Genomic DNA, 20,367 nt, shown 5'->3' on the forward strand with positions numbered 1-20,367 from the left:
TATCAACTAAAATACCAAAAAAACTACGACCATCTTCAATTCAAAACGGATGTAAAATATGATGAGAGAAAAAAAAAAATCTTGCACCAAAAATGATGATAGTTTCAGGCTTGTCAACACAAAGCAAGAGCAATTTCTTCTTGTATGTAATATTGCCTCTAGTAATTAAATTCAATATTAAATCACAATAGTCAATATCCCTAAATAATTGATCAAAATGAATAATTGATTATTAGATAATAACTTATTCAATATGTCACGATTAGACTTTAAGTAATGCTACTAATAATTACATAAATAATGTTATTTAATTAAATCAATAAATAATAGTATACCTAAGGAAGAATAATCTAAGGAAAAACTAAGCAATAACATTAATAATAATAACAAAGTCGTTTAATAATAATAAAATGGACATTGTGCCTGTTAATGGGCCTTCAAAGGTTGATCCTAAACTAAGAAAGGAAAAGTATTGTTGGCAACCACCAGAGGAAGGATGGATAAAAATAAATTTTGATGGGGCTGCTCGAGGGAACCCGGGTATATCTAGTTGTGGTTGTATAGCAAGAGACCACAAAGGTAACTCCATAGCACTGGTGGCTAAACGATTAAGGGATGGAACATATAATGTGGCAGAATGTGAAGCAGCCAAGGAGGCTCTAGTTTCAGGAGTTAAACTGGGTATTCGTCGAGTCCATCTGGAAGGAGATTCAGAGATTATTATCAATGGAATCAAGAAAGGGAGGATGGAGTCTTGGCATCTTGACAAACACATTAGCCAGATCAAGTGCCTATTGACAGAGTTTGAGGACTTTAGGATATCCCACGTCTACATGGAGGCAAATTGGGTGGCGAATAAGTTGGCCAACTTGGGAGTGAATGTTTCTTTTGGGAATCAGCATGAAAATTTTGAAAACTTTAGGTTTCTCAATTTGGAATAAGGATGTAGTGTGATTAAGTGGCTTCATGAGCATATGTCTCCCTTTTGAGGGAGTACCTCTTAATTATGAATTTTAACCCCCAATTTGATGGACACTCATGAGGAAGCTCTCCCCCACGCATGAAAGAGGATCCATAATTATTAAACAGCAACTCTCGAAGTGGGGGCCTCCAGATCTTTTGAGGGTGTGATTTTGAGAAGGGTGGGGACTTTTTCAGCAGGGGAAGTTGTAGAGTAATCAGAGATGGAGGCCAATTTTGCTTTGGAATTAGATAATCAAACTCAAGTGTATGAAGAAAGGATCACAGCGAGGCGTTTGAAGAACATCTTTCTTTTTGATGACCTGAGATTCATAAGTGGCATCATGGAGATGTTTGGCCCGAAATATTTAGACACTTTCTGGAGGAGAAGGTCAAATTTGGACGTAGTGTCCCTCTTTGTGGCTCTAGCTCTGTTAGTTGGAGAGACAAAAGAGGAAGTCTGTAGGGTTGTTGCTACATGTGTGGACCCACAATGGTTGTTGGACATAGATGATGTTATCAACAAAACCGTGCTAGGTGTTGTGTTGGAAATGGGGCAGGAACCGTGGAGGCTGATTGGGGGCGGTGATTCATTGGTAAAACCTTTGGTTGTCTAGTCTTTTGCATCTCCTCAAGGGGTGCACCTACCAAAAGCTATGGAAAGCTAGAGGAAGGTGGTCAATTTTTTGTAGGAGAAGATCTGGGTACTAGACAATGAGAGGAGGGGTTTTATGAAGACAACACCATGGAAGAGTGTGAGGCTACCCGGAGAACCATTGAGATGCCAATTGGAAAGGAAAGGACAGGGTGCTTCAGGGGAGTCCACAATGGCAGGAGTTTGGATTGATGTGTCGTTAGCAGAGGAGGCAAGCACGAGTGCAACTGGCAGGAAGCGTCTTCAATGGCATGCAAATACTTCTTTGTTTTGGGATGGGCTGTGTTCATGTGTGTTAATACCCTTTGTATGTTTTGACTTTAATGTCTATGGGGGAGGGTATTTAGGACTTTGGAGACTTTGACCACTTTTTTATGTGGTATACTTATGTAAGCATTATCTTTTTTATAATCAATACAAAAAACTTGTTACCTATCAAAAAAAAAGAACATCATGAGTCCTCACACGTCAAACGACATGACCCTTGCACATGAGTGCGAGTGGTATATTAACCAGTACCACTCAAAGAAATAAGGGAGGATATAGATTATCATAATATACCATAAAAGATAACCAAAAATATCCAATTGCATAACTGGCAAAGAAGCAGATGAGAGTTGGGTAGAACGAATTGTAAGCTAACCCACCAAAAAGGATGTGATATTCACAAAGAAAAGGCAATCCTACATGCCATGAAAGAATTAGAAAAGGGAAGTTTATTATTATGGAGGGGGATAAGAAAAGAAAGGCTATCAATCAAATTAAATTATAAAGGTTAAGTAAAGATAGAAAAGCCGAAATTTTAGGAGACAAAGTTAATCACAACTTGGGATAAGGATTTTATAAATAGATAAAATTTTAAGAGGTATGAACTAATATTAAGGGGAGGCATTCTTCATTGCATAAAGATGGCAACTTATACACAGAAGGAAGAAATGACGTGGTCAGCAAAGGACATGGAACCTTGCATTAATTAAAGGCATTGATTAAAGGTATGTTATAACTTCCTTTTATAATTCTTTGTCTTTCTTTGGAATAATTATTAAATATATATTATAATTATATATGTATGTATGTATGTATATGTATATGTATCTTTAGATAGTATATATATAGAGGATGTTATATTTATAAAAATATATTTGACATTTTATGCTAGATTAAAAATGGTTTTTACAGTGAAAATGGTTTGATCTCAAGCTCTGCATATCAATATCAGAGATGGGTAAATTCCCATTTGGCTGATACAATAGATGGAACTAAGACTCCTACTATCAATATCAAAGATGGGTGAAATTCTCATTTGGCTAACACTATGGATGTGGAATACAAACTCTCTGTGCTAGTGCCAGAGATGGGTGTAATTACCCATTTGGCTAATATGACAGAGATGGATATTCAATGTTGGTAACAGAGATGGGTGTAGTTCCCATTTGGCCAACACAACCTAAATGGATACAACCAATGGGCGTAATTCCCATTTGGCCAACACTGCCTAAATGGATACAACCTCTATAATGTTGGTATGTGAGAATCATCCCCATCTGGCCAACATGCATGGGGTTAGTATAATGGGAAGAATATTCTGATGACTTCAACATATGTATATGTGAACCTTAAGGGGTGCACTCCAGAGAAGACGGTCAAATAACTAAGGGTTAGGAAACACGATGGGGTTAGGTTAGATGTTAGAATAGTATGTTTAAACTTGTTACTGTTGAATTCTAACATTTATTTTGCAAGCGATATTTGTCCCAACTAACCTTGATGGTGGGGACATTACATTGTAATATAATTTGAATACAACTTTTGAAGAATCAAATCCATTACTAGTTATTGGTTTCCACGACTTCTGTCTTTCAAAACTTTTATTCCATATAAACTAGAAAAGTATGAATATTTCAGTCTCCTCTTCCATCATTTCTTAGAAAGGTTGACATATGTAACAAAGCTCATGCACTTCACTTTAAAATGGCAATTGACAACACATAAAACAACTCCTAGAAAAATAAATAATGAATTTAAAATTTAAGTCTACCTCAAAAAAATAAGCATTTACCAGTTTGGGAGAATTGGATTTTCTGGACCACGAAAAATAATGCCACAGTTCTTTGTATGATGCATCGATGCAAAAAAATCTGTATAGTCCCCTATAACACAAGGAAGAGCCATTTGTACCTGACTCTATTGATCAAATGGCACCCCATTCATTAGATCTATGAACAATCCAAAGCAATTCTTCACTGCTCTTTTGAAAATTTATTTTAAAAGAAAAAGAAAAACAAGTTCTCACCATGGGGAACAATGCATTTTTCTGCAATTCGACATTATCTTGCAATGTTTGCTCATCTACTGTAAGAAAAAAATATTAAGTACTATTAGCTTTGATCCTTACACTAATAATAAATGGGCAAATACTAACTAGTATAGAGTTTTACACACTTATCGTCAAGAATAGAATAATGGTATTGTACACTGAGAATGAGAGAAAGATAACAAGAAATAGGACTGCATTATAATTATCACATCATTTAGAACATATGAGTTTTGTACAATGATTTGAAAAGTTGAATATGTGTATCCTGAAGGGCACACAATATACAATGGGTAGAGGGTGAATCAACATATACCAATTTACAACTCAAATGAACATTAATTACCATTAATAACTTCGCAAATTCTGATCCCTTAAAACATCCATGCAACTCTAGCAAATTTTTTAAGATGTAGTGGTTAAACAGCATATGAATAGGAATAATCATGGTGAGAATAGCTGCTTGGATATACTGCCCAAAACCAGCCTCATAAAATAACAAACCAACTTACAATTATGAAGTAGGCACCAACCTAACAGAGACAACAATCTCCTATTGTATTTGCAGACACCAACCTACTAGAGATACTAATCTCCTTTGCCCTTTGCCCAGATGTGAGCATCGACTCAATAACTAGGACTTCAATCTCAACAACAAAGATATGAATTGAGGGCCTTCAATATCAACGGTCAACTTACACTTAATCTGATCCACCTTCCAGAGCATTATCCCACACAGAAAATATCTTCTAATAACTCTTACTATGATTGGAATAAAACACACAATGTGTAAAATGTTGATGCAAAAATAGTTACACAATCGAATCCAAAAACAACATCGCAGAAGCTCTTCAATCATCAACACATGGTGAATAATTAGTCATGTACATTCACATAGATTTCCAACATACCAGGACAAATCCTAGAAACATATATGTGTATTATACAATCTGCCTAGAATAGAATTAATACATCTGCAAGCTAACCACTTAACCTAAATGAAACATGTAACAGGCTAGATCTAATAGCCCACACACTACTCAAGAAGAAAGAACACTGTGCATTTCCCAATGTAGCCCATCTGGTTCCAACAGTCACCCACATGTTATCTCTGGAAGGCAAATGCTACAAACCTTTGCTGCATATATCCAAAACTACATACCTGATTAATAGTCACAATAACACTTCTGTCACTTCAAACTTACTATCCTATAAACACCAACTCTAGAAATTCTAGGATACAGTAAAGCATATGTCCGCATACTCCCATTTCAAACTGCAGACCATAACTCACAAATATGAAGTAATCCAGATCAAAACAAACTGTCACTGCAAACTCACTTCCTAGGTAACTTGCCTTATACAACTCTGAAAACACTTCCAGATCACCTCTGCCAAATGGACTAGATGCATGAAAAATATTACAGATACAATGCAACTGATTCAAACATCATAATAATCCATAGGGCTATTGCATCTCAAAATCCAACCTAGACAAATCTGACATGTCATGACAAGTATTTTACACTCCTCCAGACACCTTAACACAAATGACTCAACTTGCTTACTCTTTTGTCACACCCTTGCCATCCCTCCTTTGACATCAATAACAACAAATGTTCAATGTATCTATAAGAAATTGAGCTAACAAGAAATATATTTGATAAATTGAAATATTCTGACAATGATTTCTCAGAAAATTGACTTTTTCAATTTGATTTAATTCATTACAAACTCAATTTATGAACATGGTGTTTCAATATGAACAATAACATTTACTGAATTTAAAATCAAATTACAAGGAAACCATTTCTCAACATGCACAGGTTTCAACGAAGAAAAAATACTGGAATAGCTGACCTTAGCCAAAGTCTGAGGTATGTCAAGATTATTACAGCTTGCAGCCGAAAATCTGAAACTATAATGAACTCACCCTTGACACATATATTTCCTATGACTAACCAATCTGTTCCTTGTGTCTAATGAGTGAACTGATTCTGATTTGGAAGATGTTGTCTACCTGTTAGAAACTCAGAACAGACTCTTTGAATCTTTGGCAGATTGCTGTTTCTTCCTTCCCACTGAAACGATCTGTATTTGCAGCTTGTGAGATTGTGGCCAGAATAGATGCAAACAGATCAGGAAACTTGGGGTTGCCTCCAAGTTCAATCCTCAAGGGTTTCGTCTTGAGAAAATGCAGGCAAATCACCTTCTTGCAGAGAAATATTACAAAACAGATTGATAGATAGCATAATAAATCCTTCTAATTTCCCCCAGTCCCCTTTATAAAGACTATCCTTCCAAAAAGCAGTGAACTTCTCCATAGATCCTGACTTTTAGGTAACTTGACCTAAGCATTAAGTTTACCATTTATTAGAAATCCCTCCCAGAATTAGTCAGCAAGAAAACTAATTTATAACTTAGAGTGGCCCCACATCTATGACTGAAAAATAGAAACTTTAGATGTGGCCCCACAATAATTAATTAAATTAATATTTGCTTGGACTTTACCTTTTTGGCCTCTTGTTTAATTAATCATTTTAGACCCTTACTAATCTCTTCGCTCAATATCGGAAACATTACATAAAGCATTTTTGTACAAAATTATAAAGTGAGGATACAAAGAAATAGCTTGATAGTTACACAAAGAGCAACTAATCAACTTCGCTTAATTCAGATTACACACTTCGTCATTTTTTACCATACCACAGACCAAATGTTCTGAAGAAACCTGACACTATTGATACTATCTATATCACACATGACAAATTAGGTTCTATGGTTTGAGTTCTTATTCTTAAAAAGATAATAAATCCTATAATGAAAACTTGATTTGTTGTTACCCTCATGATGTGGAAAGATAATGGAAGTCTAGTACCATCTTACATCAATCTTGACACTTTGTTTTTTAAAGGACCATGATAAGGCCAATAATCCTGAGTATGAACATATATTCAGATTACTTCTCAAATTTAAATACATATATTTAGCTGCTCGGAATACATGTTAATGTATCATGCTTATGGACACATCCAAGTTAGTCAGCTGCAGACCAAAATCCCAACATATGGACAACATTTGCTGATAACCATTGGTCCTATGTCGTCAATTTAACTACAGTCAATGATGCATATAATTTAGTCGTCTCTAGGTTAACATTCCAATGCATTGGTAACCTTTGCTTGTAATCATAAGGCTTATGTGTCAAGAGAGAGGAATTGATATGTACAAACAACATGTTCTGGCTTCTTCACTCCCAATTTATTGCACTTAACTAGATGCTTAAAGGAGCATGAGATAAGAGAGATGAACCTGAGTATCCTTAAGAACAAAAGTAATTTGTGGAACATATCAAATTGTGTTTGGTTATTACAAATTGTTTCTCTGGACTTTACCATTTTAAATAAATTTTTCGCGTTGTATATGCATTTCTTGATCAAAGGTTTCATGTACTCAACCACAATTGTATAACAAACAGATAAAAGCAGCCTATAGCTCATATGGTGGAAAAAGTGAGATTACAATCACTGGCAACCCTTTACTGTATCCTTTTTTAAGGACGAAGGTCACCAAGAGACAGGTACTTGGAGACTCTATAGGTACTCCTATCAATAGAGCTAATTTTTTAAAATAGGAGATGAAGCATGTTGATGTGAGTTTGTGTACCACTACATAACATATTAGTAATTGAATATCTGATACGGAGTATCAAAGACACAATTCCCATCTTGAAAAGTTAATGCTCATGGGACATGAGAATAACTCCAATGTTCCTTACACTTGTGGATACTCACTCAATTTTATCGATGTGATTTGTTGGTAATCACGTAGGCGGCCTTATGTTGTTCATTCAAGGATGACTTGGGTTTTTGGTGAGATGGTGATGATTTTGTATGAGTGCCAAATGATGTTGATGGTGATAGTGATGGTGGAGGACGTAGTGCCAGATAATGTTGATTGCACGAGGAGGCAATAATCCTTCTAATGAATTCTACTTTCCTAACTTTCTTAGAGTGAAATTCGACCACTCAACTACTCACTATTCTACTCCTACTCCTATGGATGGAAGATTAGCAAATAGACGGCGATTGAATCTAATGAAAACTTACCGACAGCTCCACCTCCATAGATGCATTGATTCAAAGGAAAAGGGAACTAGTTTACCACACACAGCTCCCTAAACAACGGCTAAGATGCTAGTGGCCTAGTTGTAGATCCCTATCAAACATTCACTGACATCACCATACAATTAGCCATCTACTTCTACTCTAGCAACATGAAATGAAATCCTACTTTAATTTGAGAGATGAGAAGAACCATGCAATACACCAAAATGATCATGTATATCCACCATGCAAGCCACAACAATGAATAGAGAACAATTTTGATAGTATTTTGGCAACAATTCTCCAACATAACTCCCTCACAAATGAGAGCAAAATGGCCTTATAGAGAGGCCAAAATTACAACTGACAGTAGAGATCAAAAGAAAAATCAACGATCTAGATTGGATCCTAGAAACCCTTAATAGGGTTGCCACCCCATCGGCCAATGAGAAGACGCCACCTCGTCAATGGACCAATAAAAAAAAAGAAAAAGTGGCAACCAATGAGAAGACACCAAAATGGTAGCCAATCAGAATTAGATAATTGTCCTACCCTAGAAGAAAGAGAAATTGCCACTTGGGCTTACATCGAATGATCTTATAATATAGTTCTACCCCTTTCTTTAATCCTTTTAGCCGAAGCAATGAACTTGGCTAGCTTGTCATTGACTTCCTTCATGGAAGGGCAAAGCATGTGCTTCATCTTGAGCTCAACTGAATTCATCATGTTGCTTGCTACTTGCAGTGTCTTCTCATGATCCTTCTCATACTCTTTTGCAAATCTGATAAAGGCATTAAGGGAGGAAAGGGTGCCCAAATGTTTCTTCTTGATAACAACCTTTCCTAACTCATCCAATCTTGATCCAAGCCTAGTCTCATTGATGTCCTCTTCTCTGATGTCTTCAAAATCAAGTGCCACCCCAACGTCGCTCATCATGGTTGAAATAGAAGTGTCGACGCTTGGACTGTGATGTGCAACCGCCTTCTGTATCTTCTTTGCCAAGGGGGATTGTCCTTCCTTTAGTCTGTCCTTTATCTGTAGCATATTTACTGTACCGACATTGGTATCGGTTATTCGCCTCATTTTCGAAAAGAAAGTTGTTTTGGGTATCATATCCTCTTTGTCTTTCTTAGTGTTTGTTCCCTTAGGGTTCTTGCTTGCACTAACATCTACCATCTTGTCAACCCATGATGGGATGGTTAAGTGGTGGATGATGAATGCAAGAAGAACCAAAGGAGATAATGTCTAGACAAGAACGAAAGAAAGAAATCTGCTTAAAGGCCCCTTTCAACTCTAAATGATTTGAAATTACCTTTACCAATAGCCGAGTCTTCTTTTTGAAATTTAGGATCAGACTTGAGAATTTCAAATCCCTTGCAAACCTTGATGTCCTATCTGGAAAAAATTAGAATTTAGTGCTCTCGGAATTGTCCACCATTTGCCCAAAAAAATCAGACCTTTGATCACAATGACCTCCAAGTAAAATCGCCCAAATTAGGGCAGAAATCGCAGCTTCCGAGCAAAAATCAGACCTTGCAAAAATTGCCAAACAATGGAAAGTTTCAGATCTGCCCTCCAAAATCACCTAGGGCATAAATCGCAGCCCTAATAGAAGGAGAAAATCACCCAGCAATGCAAAGTCTACCTCCACAAAAAATTGCCAAGGTCTGAAAATGTTTACAATTGCAAGCAAAATTGCCCAACAATGAAAATATGCTCTCCCAAGAGAAATTGCCAAATGATATAGAACCGCTCCAAGTCAAAATCGCTAACACCATGAAGAGGAAGAATGAGATGTGAGGAGAAAAGGGGAAAGAGCTTCCTCTTATACCCAACTTGCCTCTCCTTCCTAGCTGGCCGACTGGGACCCTGGGAGCAAGAAAATATTAATCAGAACACCAAAACTGGCCCCCAATTAAATGCTTAGCCAAATATTAACTTTGCCAAGATGAAATTTACTTTTTTTAATTGCCAATTGGACCAAAATTGCAAAAAGAAAGTAAATAATGCCTTGGAGATGTTAAATATTTCCATTTAATGATGATTTAGCTATTAATAAGTCATTAAAATCGGATTTTGGCTAGCCAAAAGCCATTTTTCAATATTAAATTACCAATTTCATTAAAGGCTTAAAAATTTTCAAGGCAATTTTAATCCATTAAAGCCAATTTTTGCAATTCAATTCAAATCGATTTTGCCAAGCAATTTAAATTTTTGACAAAAATAAAATCATTTCTAGAATCTAAAATCGATTTTGCAATTTGATTTCATCTTCAGAAAAGAAAAAAAATTCTCACCAAAGAAATTCAAGATTTTCCAAAAAAACTCAAATCTAACAAAATTATCCAAATTTATACAATTACATCCAAATTTTCAAACAAATCGTCTAAGTACAAAATTTACAATTTTATCCTGCCAAGTGTTGCTCTTTGAAATTTGTCTGGCCTAAGGATGAAATTGGTTGTTCTAGAAAATCAAGTTGAAACCGAGTGAAAATAAGTCTAACCTTCTCCCCACTGACCCTGAAGATGTCCAAGACTTAGAATTCTCATAAAAATTGAATCAAAATTTTTTTGGACAACTCAAAAATTTGCCAAGGTGATCGAAAAAGGGGGTCCCCAAAGTTTTGGGGCGATGGTGTGAGGACCTCACAACAAAGCACTCAAAGACACCATTTTTTAATATAATTTAATAATTTCTATAAAATGTCATGACATAGAAGTTAGAGCTTTGAAAACAAACGCCAGTAAAGTTTAGCATTAACATTAAACTTTAAACTTTAAATACACAAATCAAAATGGCAATGACTCAAATGACATTGTGCCCCAAAGTCAAAGAGTTCAAAATATTGCCAGAAGAAAACAGAAATCTATTGTCTACTCTTCAATGTTTTGATCATCTATATCAAGGTCCCTACTCTCTAGATAATCATTAGTCTCAAACTCAAGTTCCTCAAATATGGTAGAACTAGTGGTAATTCATTAAGACCATCTAGTTCAACCATTTCATCCACCATAACAGCAGCTTCTCCATTAGGTACAATTTGGTCCCATCTTGATTAAAGACCATGTATGCAAGATAAACATAAGAGAGAAGACAAAGTGAGTAATGAATGTACACCAAGTATTGTGCTTCCTTCAACCGTAATCAATTCTTTAGTGAACGTATAAAACCAAAAGTCCTCCAATTTCTCTGACAAGATGAAGAGCTAGCTATTTGTGAGAGTACTCTTATTGCAAATGATTGCAATTTAGGGGAATCACCTCCATGTTTCCAACACCACTCCATAGGGTCTTTCATTGCTCTCATATCATACAAAACTTCAACTGAAGAAAAATCATCATGCCCACATGAAAAAATATTCTATTGATGCCTCATAATTGAAGCATCCTCTCCTCAACCACAAATCTTTTTTATTGCAGCACGAAATCCCTCCATTGTCTTTCTAACCTTATGCCAAGCCCTCTTATTGGTCTCGTGTATTATGCCATTTAGGATTTAAAACATAGGCGTGCAACACAATGAAGGAGTGTACTAAGTTTGTTCCATCTTCCATGTAACTTTTTATCTATCAAAGGATATAAAGAAAGTGGTTGGCCCTTATCAGATTAATCGCTACCTTTCAATTTAAAGTAGTTGGCACTCTTCATATAATTAATCACCGACAATTTTCTTTGAGACTACCTCTTCATTCAAAATTCCTTTTTGCCTAAGTCGGCCCAATTTTTCATTTAATTTTATTGCCCTCATCTATCAATTATTACTGTCTATGACTAGGATTAGGTTTGTGCTACTTAGGCAGGGGTATCACAATTCATAACAGCAATAATCCATTTAATACATTCAAAGGCCTGATTGGTAGTTCCCCTTCACTCTAAAATGTAAATGCTAGCCTTTTCTTAGTGAACAGTTACTGGAATATCATTATCCCTCATCCCTGCACTCACAATCTACAAGCAAACATGAATATATCTGCATCATTGTTATTAGAATATTGTAATATTTTTTCAATGGTTATCTTAGTAAGTCTTTAGTTTATTACATAATTTCTCTTTTTGTCTTTAATTCATGATTGTTTCATAATAGAAACATGGTCTTTGTAAATTTATATAAGGAGCTTTCATCTCTTTTGTTTAATATAACATTGATTTAACATAAAATGGTATCAAGTCAATGGGATTTCATAAAATTGGCCAAACCTTTTAGGAAAAATCTGAGCCTCTTCTAATCTAGAATTTTTTCCAAAATTTTGTTTTTTAATGTTTGAAACAAAAATTGTTCGATGTGTTTTATGAAAATCTTGTGGTTTGTCTTCAAAGATTGTTGCTGAAAATTGAGATCTCGGTTTAGGGTATTGATCACGCGATTTCCTGCTTAATTTTGAAGCATGCATGTAAGTTGCATGTTCTTGCATTTTGCTTGCATATGCAATTTGTGAGTTGCATATACTTTTCATGTTCTTGCATGTGTTGTTTAACCGCATGAAGTCTCATGTTTTGCCACATGAAGGTTTCTCTAATGAGTTTTCTTTAAAAAATTCCTAATCAAATTATTGATGAGTTTTCATTTTTATTTTTTTCCTTTTAAACATTTCCGATGGGCTTTCATAAATTTTCCCTTAAAAAATTATCTGTTGAGTGAAAATAATTTTTTAATTAAAAAATATTTGTTGTGTTTTAAATTTTTTTTCCTCAAAAATTATTTGTTTGGGTTTTACCAAAGCTTTATATTCTCTTATCCATGTCTCAAATTTTGTTGTTTGATTTTAATCCATTTTTCACCTCAATGGTTGTCTAGTTTTTCTATATTTTCTCCTAAAAAATTCATTGACCTTTTGCAATCTATTTTGAGTCCTAGTTCTCATCTGCAAAAGTTCTTGGTGAATCATCTTGCAGTCTATTTTGGGTTGTAGTGCTCATCCACGAAAAGGAATGGAATTTTCCTCAAAATGGTAATTTCAGTTTCATCCCAGTGTCTCCGGTCATTAAAATTTTGCAAATCCATGGAGGGTCTCAACAATAGCAGAATATTCTAAAGAATTTGTGACCATAAGACATTGTATCTTCAATATGGTAATTATACGGTGACTATTAAGGGAGAGTATTAGAATATTGTAATGTTTCTTTAATGGTCATCTTAGTCTTTAGATTATTAAGTAGTTTCTATTTTCATTTTTAGTTTACAATTGATTCATAATAGAAACATCATCTTTGTAAATCTATACTAAGGAGCTTTCATCTCCTCTGTTTAATACAGCATTGATTTACCATTACAAACCCATAAAATCTGATCTAAAATAAGGACTGAAATCAGGTCTACACTAATTCAAAATAACTAAGGTGCCATATTCACTCGTGCCAGGGAAAATTCGAAAGTCGGTTCTGCCAAAAGTCTGCTGCGGTGCAAATTTGTTGTAAATTTGTAACAGACATGAAAAATTCATAGTAAAGTCTAACAAAGGGACCCTGATCGACTTTGGGAGACTTTCGTTTGTGGTCAACGTGCCCGGGAAGAGTTTCGTGCATAATGACGAGAATCATGGCAATTCATGCAATTCGGCGATTCAATTCAAGCCAAACCATTTTTTGTGAATCAATGAATCAAATCAACGATAAAGGGTTTATGAAATAAGTTACTAAATTTCAAGGGTTTTTTAAATTTGCAGATTCAATTCTGAATCATGGCTGATTCGCAATTCAATTTGGCCTTGTCGATTCTGATTCTCGTTACTTTGCTTTCGTGTGACATCGACAAATTTTATCCAACTTTGTTTGGACGTAATGTTTTAAAAGTTATTTTTTGATTTTTTTGCCATGTCAGCCCTAAAACGGCGGACATAACAAAATAATAAAACCACGTAAACCACGGACAAACCACGAGACAAGCAGCGAAAGCATTGACACAAATGTTAGAACTGGAACATTAGCACGCACAAGGAAGAGTTGGAATATCTCAACTGAAGCATTCAGGCAAGAGTCTTCGCTGTTTACTATTTGCTGGAGTATGCTTTCTGTGTAGGATTTGAGCAAATACGCATAACAAATCCATGAAGCCCCAAAAAACTTGCATGCAGAAAATTTGTCACGGAGAAGAAAAAGACAAGAAGAGGCAAGGGTTTGATCTGAAAAACATGAAAAATTGTATTCAAATGAAGAAAAATATTATTCAACGGATTCAAAGAATTACAAAGAGATCAATCCTTATAAAGGAGATTGAAACCCGTAAAGGGTAACCTAAAGCCTAAAAAAGCTAGGGTTGCACATTATAATTAATAAAATATTAATTATATGCACCTACGAGATAGCTTAAGCAAACTAGAGTAATAGGTAACTTATTTAATTAAATCAAAGTGATTTAATTAATAAGTGAAAACAACTAATTACTCTAACACCCCCCCTTAAGCGAAGCTCAGGAGGTAAGCTAACCTAGCATAGCTATGAAAGCAAAAAAATGGGTCCCGACAACAAGGCCTGACCAAGTACCCAATACAAGGAAATCTCTGTAAACTAGAGAAATAGAGAAAACCACAACGGAAAAACCCTACTCCAAAAAGAGATAGCAAAAAAAGTTCCAGAAGAAAGGAACAAAGAGAGATCATGAAGAGAACCACTGAAGCATGAAGAAGCCGCAAACTTTGTCAAAAAGAAACTGTTGATCTATAGAACCTCGACGGAAATAGAAGGCATGAACCAAGCGTGTCTATATGGTAGATGATCCATCTCACAGAAATGCATAGGTAGCCAGCCACTGCAATCGCCTAGTATGTCGGATCAGGTACAAAATACATAGCTCACACTAACGAACCATCGAACCAAGGAAGCATTAGAACCAACAATATAACCCCCCCTTAATGCAGACGGGGTGAGGTGACAGGCAACTGAAAAGATGGGCCAAAAATCTCCTGCAAAACAGGAACCAGACACATTGAGAGTGAGGTACAGACACCTATAAAGGCACGTGTCACCGACACTGCATGAGGCAAAAGAGGAAGAGGGCACAAAACCGGCAAACAACTATCCTCCCCCATGGCACTTTATAAAATAGTGCGAGTACAACAAACCACAATGATGAAAAGAATCCCGAAACGCAAGAGTGGCACTTTATCTTAGTGCGTTTGCAAAAAATATGCTTACAAATGATATCAACAATGATCAGAAAAGACATAAGACTGATACAAAATAAAGTACAGCCCAAATTGAAGCAACTGAAGCAACAAAATCGATCCCTGGACCTGAAATAGCCAAGATATCCACCAGCATGCAAAAATGCAGAAGACTGAATAAAATGTGCCTAGAGCAAAATCTAGAACAACAACTAGCATCACTGGAAAGAGCGCGGAAACAGCTTTCCAACGATATAAAGAAGTCCAAAATCAAAGATCGAATGCTCAAGATACACCTCCCAGAGTGCAAAACAGAACAACTAGCTTTGACTGCCAAAACAGGCAACCAAACTACATCAAAACCCAAAAAACGCTTGTACCAATATCTCCGTCTCAGAACCAGCTTTCCGACGCATTTTTCAGATTGAAAAAATACATCTGTATGCTCAAGTTACGGAAAAAAAACCAACAGGGCCCCTAAAAGATGCAAAAAAAAAATTATTTATTTTTTTAAATAAAAATCCTCAAAAAACACCGCCGCCAGCTGAGCGGTGGCCGGGCGGTGCAGAGGCAAAATGCTGCGGTGGAGCCACCGCGGCGCTGCTACGGAACTGCAGGCGGAGCCGCTAGCAGTGGCCACTGAGCGAGCCGCCAACGGTGACCGCTAAGCGGGCCGCCCACGATGATCGCTGCAGTAACCACGGTGGCACAAAAATGCCAAATTATTATTTTTTTTGTGATTTTTAACAATTTTCACATCTCGGATTGCGTGCAGAGGCCATACAGCCCTGCTCGACAAAAAAATTTTGCCTCCCAGATCAACGTTGTCCAAATCAGACAAATTTTATATGGAAATGAGGGTTTTGACGCCTTTTGAATCCATCCATGGTTTCCGTTTGACCTCAAACTACTTCGAAAATTGGTGAACCCCCCTATTTTCTCAGAAAAAACACTAGATATGATTCGCCAAACCCTTGTTCTCCCTTTTCTTCAAATACCGAACAAGCTATAGCAGATCTGGCTCTGATACCATGTAGGATTTGAGCAAATATGCATAACAAATCCATGAAACCCAAGAAAACCTGCATGCAAAAAACCTGTCATGAAGAAGAAAAAGACAAAAAGAAGCAAGGTTTGATCTGAAAAACATGAAAAATTGTAGTCAGATGAAGAAAAATATTATTCAACAAATTCAAAGAATTACAAAGAGATCAATCCTTATAAAGGAGATCGAAACCTGAAAAGGGTAACCTAAAGCCTAAAAAAGCTAGGTTGCACATTATAATTGATAAAATATTAATTATATGCACCTACGAGATAGCTTAAGCAAACTAGAGTAATAGGCAACTTATTTAATTAAATCAAAATGATTTAATTAATAAGTGAAAACAACTAATTACTCTAACATTTTGAATAGCTCATCACCTTGTACAGGTGCCATAGTGTCACTTGCCTCTACGTGAAACAAATTTACATGATGCTCTAGTCACTTACACAAGTTTCATAAACCCTTACATGTATCTTATTACCCTCTATTCAATCTTCACCATTTACAAATTAGTGTACACTTATTCTAACTTGGTCGCACAAACATTATTCAATTTCACTTGAAAAAACAATTGTGGAAGTACAACTTCAGGAGTATTCGCTATTAACTGTTTGCTGGAGTATTCGCAGCGGTATCTCTTTGCAAGTTTTCTCGAGTATTAAGTTTTATTTATTCGCTTGATTTCCTGCACTCACACAAGCCAAAGTTGAAACAACAAGAGCTCAAGCACAACGCAGCAGGAGAAATGGGAAGCTGGAGTATATCCTCTTAAGGTATTTACTATTTTATTAATCTATAGCTATGTGCCTATATGTCAGCATGAAGTATTTAAGAACTTGAAATCACTATAACATTTATAACATTTTAGATACAAAGCATTTATCCTTGGGCAAAATTCTTGGGTCTGAAACACTTATAAATCACCAAAAGTTAATTAAATCTCCAACATTAACATGAATCGTAAAGACACAGATCAAAATTACAGGATCATCATCTATTCTAAATATTATTCATTCAATTCTAGATCATCATCTATTCAAAGATGCACGATGATCTATTCTAAATATGTAATTAGTTTGAAGCTTTCTATGATTTAATTCCACTGTAGAATCACCACCGGGCATTAGTTAGACCTCATCAAATTAAATTTTTCATTTTTTTTTTGAACTTTTGTTTGTTCATAACTTCTTTGTAGATTCACAAAATGGTTGCAAGTGCTTTTGTTACTAGATACTCCCGCTTCAAAATAGACTGATGCTCTCCACTATGAAAATATGGAAAATGGTTCAACAAATTCTAGGTGGAGGAGATTATCTATGGATTTGCAGCCATTGCAAAGAGGAATTTAGTAGTTCTAACAGTAGAGTGAAAGCACATTTGTGCTTTATTCCTCAAAAAGGCATTAAATTTTGTACAGGGAAGCCAAAAATTGACGGGGTGGCACCTAAAAGCTTCCTTCGAAACCACATTGTGAACAAATACATTCAAGAACAAAAGCAAGTAGATGAAGCTATTGGGAGGGCAAAATCTTCTCAACCGTTGCAAAGTGGTAGGCCTTCAAGAAAGGAAAGATATCATCTATTTCTTCAACTTCCACTACCAATGAGCCACACGTAGAGGGTCATCCATTCTTGTGTTCCCCTCAACAACAAATTGTAAGAGACCAACGAGAGCCTTGGAAACATCATTTCAAAATTAAGCTAGAGACATTGTTGATCAAGTCATTGCTAGATGTGTTTAAATAAATGGATTGTCATTTAATGTTGTTTGCTCACCGTAGTCGCAATACATGGTGAGAGTTGTTAATGAGGCTCCAAAGAGGTTCAAGGGCCCTGGATATGAGAAGATACACACCACTTTATTGGATAAGGAGGTGCTCCATGTAGAAGCTGCCATGCTGCCCATCAAGGATTCATCAACCGAAACAAGAGTGATAATACTTAATAGTATCAAATGGATGGAAAAATGCAAGGAACCGTCCTTTAGTGAATGTTATTGCAGTATCTACAAGAGGTGCAATGTTTCTAAAAGATGTGGATTGTGAAGGAGAGGTAAAGGATGATCCTTTTATTGCAAACATTCTCATCCAAACTATTGAGCAGGTTGGCCCTCAGAATATTGTTCATGTAATAACCAACAATGCGAAGAATTGTAGGGTTACCAGCTTATTGGTTGAGGAGCGGTATGAACAAATTTTTTGGACACCTTGTGCTATGCAGTCACTCAACCTAATGCTGCAAAAAGTTGAAACTAAGGTTGAGTGGATAAAAAAATGTATGAAGAGGCACAAGAGATCCAAGTGTTTGTCACAAACCACCATATGACACAAGCCATATTCAAACAATTCTCGAAATTGGAGCTCTTGAAGGTAAGTTCAATTGTTTAAAATTTAAACATGAATTAGAAATCTATTCACTTTAGTAAACTTTCTATCTTTTCAAATGTTTAATCTATTATTGTTTTGATTTTAAAATAAATTGTTGAGACCCGCTTTGCCTCCAACACTATTGTTTTGAGATGCCTTCTCAAGGTTAAAGAGTCATTCTCTAGAATGGTAACCACTTCTAATTGAAGTGTATGGAAGCAATCTAATAGTGCCAAGGCAGCTGCCATAAAAGGATTGATACTAGATGCATCTTGGTGGGATCATGCTCAGTATCTTCTAAAGATCACCAAGCCTATGTTGAGCATGATCCAATACATTGACATGGATAGACCTTGCTTGGGTGAGGAGGACATTAGAAATATCATAAATGAGAAAGAGCAAGATCCTAATGAAATGTTATTCAAAAAGCTATAGGTAATCATGGTAGAGCGATGGAAAAAAATGATTACCCCTTTGCATTGAGCCCTAGGTTCTATAGTCAATCGGTCCTCAAGAGGAGCACCACTAGAATTGCCCCGTACAGAGATCCTGAAGTTGCTCAAGGGTACAAGGCAGCCCTTTGTAGACTCTTTCTTGAGCACCTACAACCTGTAGTGAGGTCTGAATTTATGAGCTTTGTGACCACTGATGATTGTGGTCTTCACGTTATTGCAAAGAAGAACAATGTTGATGCTCATAAATGGTGCTACTTCCATGGACAAATGTACCAACACTTGCAGCCCATTGCCATCAAAATTTTATCACAAGTAAGTTCTTTAATCTTAAGATTCTAATTTCTAGTTTCTTGTTGGTCAATATTCAAAACTCTAATTTCTAGTTTCTTGTTGGTAAATTTGCAAATCTTGATAGGTTGCTAGTTCATAATCATTTGAGAGGAATTAAAGCACATACTCCTCCGCCCACTCAATAAAATGCAACCGACTAAATTCGAAGAAGGCAGATAACTTGGTGTTTGTGCATTCAAACTATAGGCTCACAACTCACAAAGCGAATAACTACAAAAAGGGGGAGGCAAAACAATGAGATGTCAAACTAGAGGCTGTGGAGTTGGAAGCCCACTTTCATGCAATTGTGATTGAAGATGGTGATCCTGAGATACATAGTGATGATGGAGTTGATCCTGAGGCTACAACTGAGACTACAAATGCCAGTGGCACTAATTGTGCTTCTAATCAGCAACTGCCTACTGATGATGAATTCTTTAATTATTTTTTATGATACATTGATATTTGATCACTATGACTAATTACTGATCAGTAATGTTGACATTGCTATTTTAAAGTTTTTGAACTGAAATATTCCTGTAGTGGTGTATTTTGACATTTTGTAATGCCATTCGAACAAAAATTGAAATTGTTAAGAAATGCGGTGGTGTATTTTGCTAATTTGCTTTATATTAGCATAGTGGTGTATAGTGGTGTATAAACTTATTTGCTGCAACATAATTTTACATATATGTAATAAAAAAATATTCAAAAAAATTTCTTGCACGAACGAACCCAAACCCAGCCCAAAAAAACTTGAGCAAATTTCGAACCCACATCTGAACCGGCAACCTAGCAAAATAACATCAACTGCAATCAATCAAGTAGCTATGGTGTTGGAATCTGCACACAAAGAATAATGCTAGTTCTCTCTCAAAATATCCATGCTATAGAAAGGAGTATAGCAGCCAGCACCAGTAGCACAAACCCATGCCAATGCATTCATTAACCTTCTCTCGCTTCAAAACAAAAGCGTACTCCAAACCCACACCAAATCTTCAAAGATTTAATGAGAAATATCATGTCAAGATT

At 36.0% G+C, this 20,367-nt stretch overlaps 1 protein-coding gene across 1 annotated transcript in view; it reads right to left on the bottom strand.

Annotated features, from left to right (window-relative positions):
- Positions 1–20,367, bottom strand: part of LOC149532696 (fumarylacetoacetase-like) — a 186,704-nt gene that overhangs the window by 126,894 nt on the left and 39,443 nt on the right. Inside the window, exons 3-4 of the mRNA XM_089807770.1 lie at positions 3,909–3,967; positions 3,675–3,799 (exon numbers count right to left, since the gene is read on the bottom strand). Coding sequence (XP_089663896.1) covers positions 3,675–3,799; positions 3,909–3,967 — 184 coding nt within the window. The remainder of the gene's footprint in view (positions 1–3,674; positions 3,800–3,908; positions 3,968–20,367) is intronic.

This window comes from Cupressus sempervirens, chromosome 10, assembly GCF_028749045.1.
Source record: "Cupressus sempervirens isolate cs-2001-9-10 chromosome 10, ASM2874904v1, whole genome shotgun sequence".
NCBI classification, from domain to species: Eukaryota; Viridiplantae; Streptophyta; class Pinopsida; order Cupressales; family Cupressaceae; genus Cupressus; species Cupressus sempervirens.